Source organism: Lycorma delicatula, chromosome 1, assembly GCF_047948215.1.
Source record: "Lycorma delicatula isolate Av1 chromosome 1, ASM4794821v1, whole genome shotgun sequence".
Classification (NCBI taxonomy): Eukaryota; Metazoa; Arthropoda; class Insecta; order Hemiptera; family Fulgoridae; genus Lycorma; species Lycorma delicatula.
In genome coordinates, this window is record NC_134455.1 from 813,002 (window position 1) to 827,828 (window position 14,827).

Sequence of the window (14,827 nt, forward strand, 5' to 3'; positions counted from 1 at the left end):
CTAATACTTCATCTCCAAAATTATTTCCTGAATTACTCCCGTGTAAAATATTTTCACTACTGCAATATGAAAATATGCAAACAACATGCTGTGATTACAGTTGCTTTACATAATTACATCAACAAAATATGTCGACATTTTAAATTCATTGTAGTATCTAAATCGGTAGACATTAATTCACAGAGTAAAAGCTATGGAATGCAGTGCAATAAAAAGAATATAGTTATCTATTAATAACAGTTCATAATATAGTTCAAAACAACATAAAATACAACTTTCAACGGGTAGAAAATTCAACATCGGATTGTAATCATTATATTGAAATTAGAAGACAATGGATATATAGTTAGAGTAAATAGGTTTATATAATGGTAAATTGTCAAGCACAAAATTTGAATTCTCCAAACTGTTACAGCGGTTTTAGTGTGCTACTGCATATCCCAGCCTTCATAATGAAAAACATACCCATAAACTCTTTAACTCTAAATAAAGATAAAAAACAAATATTTTTATGTAGGAGGATCACACAAAAATTAAGAATAATAAAAGTGACAAAAGCTTATGCTATACCAAAAACTTCATTCATAGATACTGTGCACAGATTTGATGACGGGAATATGCATAGGTTGAAGAGGTATGAAGGACTTTGACATTACATATCTCTTTCCTGTATTACAATAAACACACTTGTTACTGATATTTCCATTTTTTTTTAAATTGTAGGTTTTAAGCAAGATACAACATAATTTAAAAACAATACAATAATTCCTTTATTTACATTAAGTAGTAATTGCTATAGCGTTAAACTATGAAATGAAGAAAATTTTCTTCATGGTGTTTGTTAAGACAAAAATGAGCTGATAACTCATGTGATTTCTTTTTTATATATTTTCCTGTTAACTAAAATTTAATATTTAAAAAATTAAGATCTTTGTGAATGTAAGCCAACAGAAATCATCCTGCTTTATCATTATTTTATGACTATCTAAAGTAAGGCAATGTTTAAATAAATTCACTTCCACATTAACATTTGAAAATAACACACAGTAAAATCTTTTTTCAACACAATTAAAAATAGTAATAAAAGGTTTGTTAAAAGTAATAAAGAGTAGATATTCAAAATTTTGTATTAATATGTAATAAATTCCTTGCTCATTCACTTAATTACAAAACAAATATTACTTGCACTGTAGACTTTGCATTAGATAAAAACGGTTTATAAAAGTATTAATGAAATCCTGTTAAAAAATTTTAAATCCAGTTGGATGACGGATTGGAATGTTAGAAGAGTACAGACGTGCAGCATGATTCCAGTTAAGTTTGCCAAGAGCCCAGACAATGCACTCATCCACATCCTTACTTTGTTTTTCTTCATATAGTTTTAATGCAGTTTTCAATAATCGACCATAATGCTTATGAGCAGCAGCGTGCCACAGCCCAAAATATGAAGTAGCCTATTAACAGAAAATTATACATTTTTTTAACAATTATGGTTGTGTAGGTCTAAATGAAATCTAATAATTATATCCTTTGTAACTATATTTTTTCTCTAAAAACTAAACATTTTTGAACAATGATCATTAGGTTTTTCTTTTGTTAAAAGTAAAACTAGAGATTTCAAACAAGCACAGAGAAATTGATTTACTCAACCTGGACACATGAAATATAAAAAAAATTTCCTTTGCTGAACAAAGGAAATATAAAAAAAATTATAAAACTTAACATTTTTTAATGATCAGAATAAAAAATTCTATAAATATTACAAATTAATATATTAATAATGTTCTTAATAATGATTAAAAATATGAATTAACTTCCACTGCCTATTACGAAACCACCAAAGTTGGTTAAGAGAAAAATAGAATACATACTATTATAACATACTATTTGGTGTTCAAAAGTTTTAAGATAAGTGAGGGGCCAATTGGCTGTAAATATAGAAAATTTTATTTGTTTTTGACTGCAGGAAATGTGATACAGTTAACATTTATTGCTGAAAATATGAAATTTATAATGAAAATGGCATAACCACTATCGACTACGTTAAAAATATAAATAATACATTAATGGAGTTGTGAGATCGTGCACTATACGGCATCTGGTGTCCAATCATTTATGGGTGTTAATACAGTTGACTCAGAAGTTTCTTAAAACAGAAGGTAAGTGTTTTTTCTTCATTCTTTGTGAAGTCAAGGACTATTCTTCATAAAAGTGTGAGGTTGTTTGTACACCTAGTTATTTGCTCATGCTGGGTCATCATTACTGATGTTGAACTGATAGTGTAGCACTATACTGGCCTTCTTCAGACAGGATTTTTGTTCTGCGGTAAGAAAGTTGGTGATTATGAATGCAGTTCTCATGAAAACTGCATTCATAATCATGAGAAAACCCTAAAAACAAAAATTACAAAAATGGCAAATTACAAACAGTAATTCTAAAAATTGTTTCTATTTCAGTTACAAGTAACAATTACAACTAACCCAAACATAAATGTATGTCCTTCAACTTTATAAATTACACCATTAAATTTTCACAGACTGATCAGATTACAAGACTGATCTAAGCGCAACCTAATACCACCGTAAAAATAAAGAGCTATAATCTCACTAAAAAAACACACTTTTCAAAATTACTAATAAATACTATATTACATAAATTTTAAAAATAAAAAACAATTTAATAACAGCTTATTAACAAAAATGAATATTTTACCATTACACCAAAAGAGTCAGTAATTCATACTGGTAATATGGATTCTTCTAGAGCTTCCAATAACACACTTTTCTTTTTAACTAGTTTCTTTTTCTGTTTATTACTTTCTCTTTTTTCTAGTGCAGTTCAGCAGGTCTTTACTTCTTACTTAATCTATCCACTATTCCCTTTATTTTTCACATTTCTAGTAGATCTAGTCTTTTTTCCTGAAGGTTCAGTTTTAGCAACATCAATCTATTCAAAAAGTATCCTAACCGTAAGCCATAAAAAAAATTAGCTTAGTGGATTCCAATCATTCTCTCCTTCGAAGCTCTTCCCTGATGACTTCTTCATTAAAATCCGATTGTCCTTCTATTGCTGGAAATATTATTTGTAGTCCTATCTGAAATGGCTACCAGCCATGATATTGCACTGATGTTATGTCTTCTCTGCTATCAAATCAGAACCCTTTCAGCAGAATTTTCATCTTGGGGAGCAACTAGAATTAAAAAAAGGAACTATGTATGGTGAGTAAGGAAACCAGTGAACATGAGGGACTATAGAATTCCTCAACACATTGGTAAGCACAGTCTTAACCAAGAACTCTCAAACATGATGAATGGGCCAATGTGTTATTGTGATCCAGATATCACTTATGTGATTCAACATAGATCTGGCCATTTGTAATTTCTTGGAGTCAACTGATGATCTTCAATTATCAAACTGCACATACCGATAATGTTGTTTGGATTTTTGCTCAACAGTTCACAACTAATAAAAAATATGTATGGATCCTATTAAAGTTGGTAAAGGTTGAATACGAAGTAGAACAATTTGTTATGTTAACAGTTTTAAAAACCAGTTTACACAGTTCATGAAATTTTAGAGAAATTGAGTAACAACATGCACACAATTTATAAAGTCCTTAAATTAACCATGCTTCAGAGCAACAAATTTGTAATATTAAAGGCAGAATTAAAATTTGCATTTTAAGAGGTGTTAATTAAGCCTGTGCATAAATAGAGACAATATTTCTGAAAAAAAAATCTTTTTTGTTCCTTTCAGGTCTATACACTTTGTCCAATGATGCTCGACTTTTTCAATCGCTTCCGGATAATATAATTTATCCAAGTCTTCAAAAGAGGCAATGTTTCAAGAATAATCTTTTTCAATTTTAATCTTTTTTTGCAAACAAGTTTTTCATATTCAGAAACAAGTAATAATCTGAAGGTGCTAAGCTGGTGAATAGGAGGAATGTAGAGCCGGCATTTGTGGCACAAGTGGTAGTGTCTCGGCCTTTCATCCGGAGGTCCCGGGTTCAAATCCCAGTCAGTCGTGGAATTTTCACACCTATTTGTCATTCATCTCATCACATATTAAATAAGAGATTAAAAAAATGTTTAGACAGATACCCACAAGATATGAAACAATTTTTAAAGAAATCAGCTGTTCCAGATTTAAAGACTGTCTACTTAGGTATGTATAACGTGTGCAATTTAATAATTAAAAATTACATTTCCAAAATTACAGAAACTTAATTACACAAGTCCTTTTTGAAAAATTTCTGTCTGGGAGCCTGTAATAATGTTCTGGTATATACATACTACTTAATTTAATTTAAATAGCTGTCAACAGCACATCATATTAAAATAAAAAAAACCTTGATATCATTTGCATCAGCAAATCGAAGGAGTTTCATCCAGACTTCATCAATTTCTTGTAAAGTGTTCTTGTTAACACTTTCCCCATTTCCACTTCTGTTTTCTTCATCACTGAAAATGAAGATCCTAGATAAAGCAGCTCCTTGGCGTCCAAGAGCTTCAATCATAACATTCTTTTGACGTTCCATTGTACTGAAACAAGAAATAAGAGTTACATAAGAGTTAAATTGAGAAATTTATTCAATACAAATTTAAAGTAGATGTTTAGTAATAATAGGTGTACATCAGATTTTCAGTAGTGCAATCATTAAAAACAAATGTAATGGCTTGCCTATCAAGCCTTAGATTTTTTACAAATAAAATATTCAAGTACATCTTGACCCCCCCTAGGAAAAGACACCCACCTTGTGATGATCCTGATTGCCACATCACTCCTCCATTCCTAACCATTATGGGCTTCATCAGAAATTGTCTTTTAGACCCTCTAACTTGATAACACAACACAGTTATCAGTTTGTCTTCTGTCAGGATGCCCCCAATGCAAATGCCTCGGCAGACATTTCCAACACCTACAATTGCCTTCATATGGCCTCTTCCAATCACCACCATCTACCATAACTTACAACCCTCAATTATCAAATTAACTGATTCGCAGAAGTGCGATCCCAGCGCCTTCCTCTAACACTGAAGGTTTCACCCAAAAATTCTTTTGTATCTAACTTCAATAGACAATGCTTTCAGATCATTACTTGATTCAATCTTTAAACACCAAAAATACTATCCTCATACCAACAAAACAAAAACAAGTGTTGATCGCAACAATGATAATTTTGTCCTACAATTCAATTTACTCAAAGTCCTCTTGGTTTACTTAAAAATCAAGAAACAAATTCACAAATTTAATAAGCCTCTAATTAAATCATTCCTTCTGCTCTGCAGCTCTGCTTTAGAGAGTGGGGCCAAAGGTTACACCCTCCCACACCATAACTCCATTACAGAGTTCTCCATACATCCATCTCAGCTAACTGGAGCTCGATGCCAAAACACCTATCTTGGCAAATTAAGCAACCAGGCAAGCCCCAATCCATCCAGGTTGATATTTTATCTATACATCTATAACAACATCAGAACCCCTCAGCCATCCTCTACAGGGCTAATAATAATATTCACCAATAAAATCTACATAAGATTATAAAAGTTGAAATGCAGAAAAGAATGGAAAGTATACACTGAACAATTTCATCATAATTATTGCCTTTCAGAAATTATTCAAGTTAAGACAAAAACCAGTTTTGAATCCATCTTTTACACAATAATAATAATTTTTTTTTAGCAACTAAAATTCTTAATAGCTATTACAGCAATAATTTAAACTTATTTTCTTTTGTATAGTACTAAACCTTTTTAAAGACTAGTTCTTTCAGATTTATACTGTTGAAAAAGATCGGTTACTTCATTATTTTTCAACATTCTTTACTTTGATGAATTTTTTAAAAAGATATATGCCTCTAAATTACTTTATAATGACATTCAAATCTGTCCAACAAATGTGAATATCAGTTTTAGAAAAATGTTTTGATTTTCAATTACTGAAGTAGCAAAAAAAAAGGAAATCTTACTTCTGTTTCATTCATACTATATGACTCAGAATAAATTTATATAAATAAATAAATACTTTCATATTTTCCTTCCAAAACCATGATATTAGAATAAATCAAACAGATACCACAAGGCCAATAATTTTTGTAATTTTAGTCCCCTAACTGGTTTTACATATATTCCTATATTCAATTATTTAAGTAAGAAAATGTACATAATAATGTATTTAGTAAGTTCTACTGAACAGAATTAAGGTTGGTTATGAGTTCTGATTCAATTAACAAATTTCTTAAAACAAATTATATAGATTCTATATATGAGGTGTGCTTTAAAGTAAGGTCAATAGTAGTGAAACTAAAATTAGTTTGTTACTGATAGCATTCCTCTGAATTATTTCATTTTGTATTTCAACTTTGAACAGTGTATTTTACTTGTACTTACGGTGGTGAGTTTTCTTAAAAGAAGTAAATTATACACTAGACTATATTATCAGATAGAAAACACTTCAAAAATAATTTGGAATAATAATTTAAAAAAAGTAATAAAAAATAATTTTTAATTTTGGAGAAAAACTTTCCAGTTTTGATTAGGTTTGTGCCTCTACTTTTGGAAGTAGAGCCACAATTTTCTATGCGACTACCCTGGTTAGGTAAAGCTAAAGATCTAACTGGACTGAAAAGGAGAATTTTAGGACTAAGTATCCTAGTTTTAATTTTAAATATGGCTTTGGGCATAACTCCAAACATAACTTTAAATAACAAAACAATGCATTATGAAGATTCATATTATATGGCACGTCTCCAGATAGTAATTCCTCAAAAAAATTCACCACTTAATTTAATTAGGCTAAGGTCTAAGTTTGAAGAACCTTTAACAGATTGCATAGAGGAATCAGAGCCTGTCAGAAATCCTGGGAAACTCAACCCTAAAAATGAATGCTTTTTTGGGACTTTACATGTAAACTTTCTAATCAAAACTGGTAAATAGAAAGAAACTAATTAATGTAATCAAACAATTTAAAATCTAAACTTTTACGAAAACAGGAAATACTACTTCTTGATGAAAACATAAATTAAAAATTTATAGAATAAAGGCAAACCATCAATTAAAATTATGAAGAACTTTCTGGTTTTTGACACGGCATTCACAGTAAACAAGAAAATTATAAGTTTGTTAACTCAGTTAATTAAACAATACAATATTAGTTAACTTTGAATTCCTTAATGAAAGATGATATCTTTTAACTCTAAAATGTGGAGTTCAAAAATAGCAAGTTTTGATTCAGATCATTACATAACAGAAATTGAAATAAATCTTATCCTTCTAATCATAATAGAAAATATAAAAAAATAATTATTTATAACATAGAAAATGTAAAAATTAAACCAAGAAATATTAAATCGGTATTAGTATATATGCATATACAAAAAGTAATTAGCGAAACAATGTTTACAAAGAAACTAAAACAAAATAAGTAATCCAATGTATGTCATATAACATGCATAAATAAAATGGTAATGTTTTTAGGTTAATACTAAAAATCAAATATTTTGGATGGATGAAAGAATGATGAAAAAATACCACGTAAATATCACGTTTACAATAAACAAATATTAAGTAGTATTTGGCTTGAACTTTAAATTTATACTGTGTAACAATCATATAAAATATTACTATACATGTGGCATTAGATTTTTTTTTAACCGATTTGAATGGCGGTGAAAAATGTTATTCAACGACATAATCTTAAAAAATACTTCAGACTGAGCACTAAAAAAGCCATTTATGATCTTAAATTAGTAAATAATTATATAATATACCAGTGGATTCTGGTTAACAGGACACAGATTATTCAGGACAGCCGTATAATTGGAGCATTTTTTGTTAAAACATAAACATATCGGTATAATTCATGTAAAATTATGCCAGTTTAACGATCCAAAATGCCGCTTATAAGGCTCACTAGCTCATTTGTTTCTGTTACTTCTAAAATATCACAATTTTATTAGTGATTTAAAATGCTTGACTGTTGTTGAATGTTGTATTGAAGAGGTAACTTCATTCTGTCACTGGTCTGCACAGTATGTAGTGTGTGGTGACACAGATGACATCATGTAGTTATGACAAAGCACAGGTTTTTATTTTGTTCATTGTGTAAGGTGCTTTTATTATTGTTTTTAAGTAATTATTTTTAATCGCTTTTGCTTATCTTTTTACTTTTGTTAATAATCATTTAATTTTTAAAATCACTTTTATCTTTTTATTTTTAAGTGTTAGTTTAGTTAATAGTCGATGTTTATAATTTATCCAATTCGTTGCCATACTGCATAAGACATGACATTGGCAGAAAGAATTGCTTTGCTAGACAAAATAAAAGGTTATCCACCAAACACTGGTCAGCGTAAACTTGCAGAACTACTGGGCGCAGCAAAAACTACAATAGCTCAGATTTTACAGCAAGAAGAAACTCTTCACAGTGAATGGTCAAATAAACATGAAGAGAAGGAACTACTCAAAAATGAAAACACGAAGGAAAGCACCGACTCGTTGAAAAAGCTTTAAATGAATAGTTTTCTACCATTACTAGTGGAGGAGTATCAGTGGACATATGCTAAAACAAAAAACTAAGAGCTAGCAAAAAAATTGGGACACTGATTTCAAAGCAATAGATGGTTGGTTGCCACATTGGAAACGGAGACATGAAATAAAATTTAAAAAAGCTCACGATGAAAGACAAGCGCCGATACTGGCAGTGCTGAATCATGAAAGAGTTCTAAACTTCCTAAAATAATGAAAAAATATTCACTCAATGATATATATATCGCAGATGAAACAGGCCTGTTTTATCATGCTACACCAGATGGGTCTCTCTGTTACAAACATATTGCGTTAAAAAACTAGCTTAAAAAACCAATGGATCGAATTACTGCACTTTGTAGCACGAATACGTCTGGCAGTGACAAATTAAAATTTCTTGTTATCGGTAAAGCAGGTAAACCATGATGTTTTAACTGGGTTATAATGGAGAGTTAACCTGTGCACTACTATTTTAATAAAAAGGCCTAGATGAAGAGTCTAATTTTTTGTGATTGGCCAAGCGCTTGGGACAAGTTACAGAAAAAAATCAAGAAAATTTGCCTTTTATTGATATAACTGTGCTGCACATCCTAATGTAGATTTAAAAAACATTCAAACTGAGTTTCTACCACCAAATACAATGAGTTTAATTCAACCGCTTGAAATGGGAATAATAAAAAATTTTAAATTTATTTACTGAAGTAAACTAATAAGTTACATTATACAAGAAATTGAAGGAAATATGTTGACTTCCTCAGCTATGACTAAAGATGTTAGTGCACATGTAAATTTGTTGCAGAGAATTCAGTTCATAGCCGATAGTTGAGATGAAGTAGCACTATCATAAACGAGCTTGGCCAAAAGTGGTTTAAATGTCAGTGCTGATGATGATACTGAAACAATCAATGCTGATGACGATGATTATGTATTTGCAGCACTAGGTTCAAAATTTTGAAGTTTTCAAATATAGATGAAAAAATATAATGCTAAGATGAGAATGAAACCAGTAAAGAAATAATTAAAAACATTACTGATACTCAACAACCAGACAAGATTGAAGATGAAGATGAATCCAATATCAAATGTGTATCTACACAAGATGCAAAAAAATTCATTGACAGACTTCAGCAGTATTTTATACAAGACAGTGAAGGAAGCCCGCTAGAAGAATTACAAGTCTGTGCAAAATTTGCAGAACGCCAAGTATTAAAAGGGAGACGACAAAGCATAATAAAAAAATTTTTTCAAAACATTTACACTACTATGAGACATTAAACTATTTTCTTATTCTACTGATCATAAATAGCAATTATTATTATATTTTGTACCTCTATTTTGTTTTTTTTTTAATTATGTAAGATTACAAAAACTATTCAGTAATGCATTGTACCAGAACAGTAATTCTTTTTAAAATGTGGATAAAGAATTCTTTTAGAGGTGGATAAAAAATTAAGTGACACCCTAGCTGTGTTCTTGAACATAAAGGGATTAATGTCTTGTGGTGGCAGCACTGGTTGCATTATCTTCATGCTCCCCCAACAGCAATTCTGTACGACATTCAGTGCATGTGTAGTATCGTCAATATGGCGTGTCCTCTAGAGGTTTCGTCCAGCATAGAAGTGTGTTTAGTAGTTAAGACTTTTGTGGGCAAAAAATTACAATTGTTGTGAAATTCATTGCCAAATTGTTGAGGTATACGGTGAGAATGCAATGTCATGCCTGATGATCAAAAAACAGTGCCAAACGTTCAGAAATGGAAGAACAAATGTGAGTGTGAGTGACAAACTGCATGTTGTGTGTCCTTCAACTGCAAACTTGAGGGTAACGTGGAACGTGTGAATGAAATCATATTGAGTAACCGGCTCATTAAAATTAGAGAGATTGCAAGTGAACTTAACATCAGTTATGGTAATGTGTTTGCATCTGCTCTTTCTTTTCTTCAATGTTATTCCAGGACTGGTCCACAGTTTTTGAAACAAATCATCACAGGGTATGAGAGCTGGGTGCTTCATTACACTCCTGAGACTAAACGAGCATCGTATGAGTGGAGACAAAAATTTGCCGCAGCCAAAAAAAAGTGAAATGTCTCCACATGTTCGAAAGTTTATGCTGACAGTTTTTTTCAATTCTGAGGGAGTTGTTTACACTGAATTTATGTCCCAAGGCACAACAATCGATGCTGAATCTTACTGTGAGACTTTAGACCTCATTCAGCCTCATGTGACAAAGGAGTTACAGCAAAAATTCAAGTGGTAAGTGTGGTCTCATCCGCCTTATAGGCCTGACCTAGCACCCTGCAACTACCACCTGTTTGATCCTCTCAAGTAAGACCTGGAAGGGGAGTGTTTCGCTAATGATTAACTTAAGGCATTCCTTAAATGGTTGAAAGAAATTGGACAAAATTTTTATGAGAATGGAATTGAAAAACTTGTCACAGGGTATGAAAAGTGTTTAGAAAACTTGGTGATTATGTTGAAAAATAGATAAAAATATGTAGTTTTTTGTTGAATAAAAAAAAACTGTCTTATAAATATGTGTTTTGTTTCAGACAGGGGGTGTAACTTACTTTCTAATCGTCCCTTGTAATATGCCTCTTTTTACATGTAGCTATGTAATGTAAAATGATAGTAAATAATGTATTGTATTTTATTATACCCATATTGTATGGTAGAGTATTTAAATTTTTATTATGTTGTAATTTATAATACTGTTCATGTAATCTTAAAATTAGATATAAAATTCAGAATAGCAAATCGGTAATTTGAGTTTAATAATTAGAATACATCTGTATATTGTATTTGTGCGTAGCTCCTCATTTTTCATTAATATTGCTTAATAAGGCCAGCCGTTTAATAGAGCCATTTAGCCCTAGTCTTGAAGTGGTCTGATTATCCAGAATCTACTGTATTTAATTATTAAAAAAAAAATCAATCACCACATTTCTATTTAATTCTGATTAACAAATTCCGATTTAATGTTGAACTTACACTTTAATTTTAGCAGCATCTGGTCGCTGATCTGATTTAATACCAATGAATGCCAACAGTTCAGTTTCATTAATACTACTAATTGCTGCATTAGTGACTTCAAGCAATTGGTTATTTATTGAAAGAGAATTGGTTATATCTTGTCCTGGTAAAATTCTTTTGCTATCTGGTTCTATATTTGACATCATAGCAACATAAATATTCACATGATCAGGGTATATTTTTAATAATTCTTTGTATAATTGATCAGCTTCATTTCCAGTATCTGAAAAAAGAGAATTTTATTATTATATTAATATACTCTTATTAAATTATTAAAGCAAGAAAAAAATATTTAATATACACATATGTATAACAACTGATCATATTGTGTTTTAATATTTCAAAATTTAATGGGTCATCTTTTAATTTTTAATTTTAAAACCCACAGGACCTTTTTTCAAAAAAAAAAAAAAAAAACAATCAAAAAAACTAATACCAAAAGTCACTTAGTCATTTGTTTAGGCATATTTATGGTTTTTTACAATATTTCATTTTATATTATTAGTTCCATGCTAATTTTTACTATTTTTTATTAATCAGCTTAATGATTTATTATGTGTTGAATTATCTTTATATTTATTTTAAGTAAAAACTAAAATTTCATAAAATTATATTTGTTTTCAGTTCTCCTACATCAAATATAGATGATACAAGCCAAGATAAATTTCTGGGGAAATTTTAACAAATTAGCTTTTTTTACAATATTTTTGTCATGCAAACTTGAAGGCCATATTTGGATGGTGTTTACAGAGAAGTAATTCATTACATTAATCGCTTTGTTATAGAAAATAATGAAAAATTATAAAAAATACCACCCACCATCACCATCATCATCTTTTCCTATTAAGATTGCAAAATAAATTCTTTTCTTTTTAACTGTTAATTATTTATTTTATAACTTATTAATTACAATGAGATTTTTTAGTTTCCAGAATTTGAAATTTAATTTAATTGATTGCAATGAGAGAAATTATTTAGCAGGTTTATTAAAACTGCAATTTATTTTCTACATAGGTTAATTTTTGCTATTTTCTATATAAGTGAAGTGAAAGTTTTTCTGAAATTGCTGTTATTGACTATAACAAAAAAGAGAATGATCTGGTGGTAATAAAAATAAGTCATTGTACGTATTTCAAATTTCCACTCATTGTTTCTGCAACAAATTTAATTTATTGGATAAGCAATATGATCCCAACAATTATGCTTAAGTAAAATGAATTCATCAGTGCTAAATTGGAAGATTAAGTTATTGAGAATGCTTCTAATTTACAGTAATATCTACAGTTAAAAATAGAATTTGTTGTCAATGTAGAAGGGGATGTAATTTTCAACAGTTATGTTGGGAAAGTCGAGACAAATCTCTAAAATACCTAGAGCATAAAATACTACTAGAGTGTTTATGCTAAATAGAATAAATGATTCAAACTCTTTTTTCTAATATTTCAGTAATGTACATGATTTTTTTTTAATAAACAAAAAAAAATCTGATGTGGGACAACAAATGACTTCCTTGTACGCCTATAAATTACATTTACATATTTTTTAAAATGAAAAGTACATAAAATTTTATTTCATTAAAAACTTCTGATACTTATCATTTTTTTATTATTATTGAATTACTCAATGTTAATTTTTTTTTACAATGAGAGGTTAATAAATATTAATAAATCGATGTATTTAAATTAAAAAAAAAAGTTAAAAAAAGGAGATGGTCTGATTTGAACCGATGTGCCTTTCCCTAAGATTCAACAAATTATTCATTAATTAAAATTTTATTTGGCTGTAATTCTGGAACCAATGAAAATAAGTACCACTTATATCATTAAAAAGCCCTCAATGAGGATTTATTACTGCAATCCAAATTTACTGCCAAATTTTTTTGGATTTTGGGCACTTTTAGTTCAGTCAATTGCAATCAAAAGGGGAGGTGCAAAACTTGACACTACAGCAGTCTTAAATCGAACATTTCAACATCATATGGCTAATTGTTTTTGAGTAATGCGAGTAATGTATGTAATGTACATACATTCATATGTACATACAAATGTCACACCGAAACTAGTCAGAATGGATTCAGGGATGGTCAAAATGGATATTTCCACTGAAATCTGGAAACTGACATTTTTTGCATCACAATTCCTTTAGTTTGAAAAAGGGAGTAAAAAAGGATAAAATATCCCACATGAGTAAATGATGTAGCTATATTCATTATAAGTTAGTGTAAAAAGGATCTTAGTGAGATATAGTGGCCAAAATTACCAACTACTTGTGTGATTTTTTCTAACCATATGTATTACGTACAGAAAGTTTAAAAATTACAAATTTTCATAAAAGACAGGACTAGAAGTACAAATATTGCATGATCTAAGTTTGAGATAAGGAAGTCTACTTACAACAGCACCCCAAAGTGTGTAATTATTTGCTGACAATATCCTTGTTGTAGTGCTTTAGACAAATAAACAAGCACACCGTATGCGTTTGTTTACTTATATATGCACGCACAAGCACGTACACAATACAAATTAAATTCATCTAATGATACATGCTTATTTTATATAGAGGAATGTGTTATTGGAAATACCCTCTTTTATAACAGATTTGGAAAAAACTTAACTTTTCAATCAAAATTGTATGTAAAAAGTTTATATATAATTGAACCAAACTATTAGCATTTATTATAAACAGTGTAGCCAACACTGCATGATAAGCTCTATTAATACTTCTCAGCTAATTTAAAATTAATATCATCTTATAGCAGTGGTTCCCAAACTTTTCCGAGTCGCAGTATCCTTTTTCAATGGTGCCCTACTCTAAGTAAATGTATGACTACTCTTAAGAGATAAAAATAAATAAAACTCTTGTATCTTCATTATTTAACATTCTTTTTTACTTTATTAACATTAAATTAATAATTATAAATGTCTTGGTTAAATTATGAAGCATTTACAATATTTCGCGGGGTCCCTGTGAAGAGGCTATGGCTCCCCAGAGCGCTGTGGCGCACAGTTTGGAAATCATTGTCTTACAGTGTTATAATATTACTTTTCTCTGTGGTACATTTAGTTATATTGATTTTTAATTTTATAATATTTTTCTGTTTAATTCATTAACATTATTTACTTCTAAAATTTCTGTACTGCCACATTTATTTCTGTTGTGTTTATTTACATATTGTTAAAGCCCAATACTTCCGTTTAAATAAGGAGTAAAACTGTGTGCAGCAGAGAAAAAGAAGGCCTACTGGGATTAGCGTGTTAACTCTTCTTCAAA

General features: G+C 29.7%; 1 protein-coding gene across 1 annotated transcript in view; it reads right to left on the bottom strand.

Moving 5' to 3' along the window:
• Nucleotides 1-746: 746 nt before the first annotated feature.
• Nucleotides 747-14,827, bottom strand: part of TppII (Tripeptidyl-peptidase II) — a 132,079-nt gene continuing 117,998 nt past the window's right edge. Inside the window, exons 22-24 of the mRNA XM_075354198.1 lie at nt 11,516-11,780; nt 4,352-4,544; nt 747-1,454 (exon numbers count right to left, since the gene is read on the bottom strand). Coding sequence (XP_075210313.1) covers nt 1,242-1,454; nt 4,352-4,544; nt 11,516-11,780 — 671 coding nt within the window. The 3' untranslated portion in view covers nt 747-1,241. The remainder of the gene's footprint in view (nt 1,455-4,351; nt 4,545-11,515; nt 11,781-14,827) is intronic.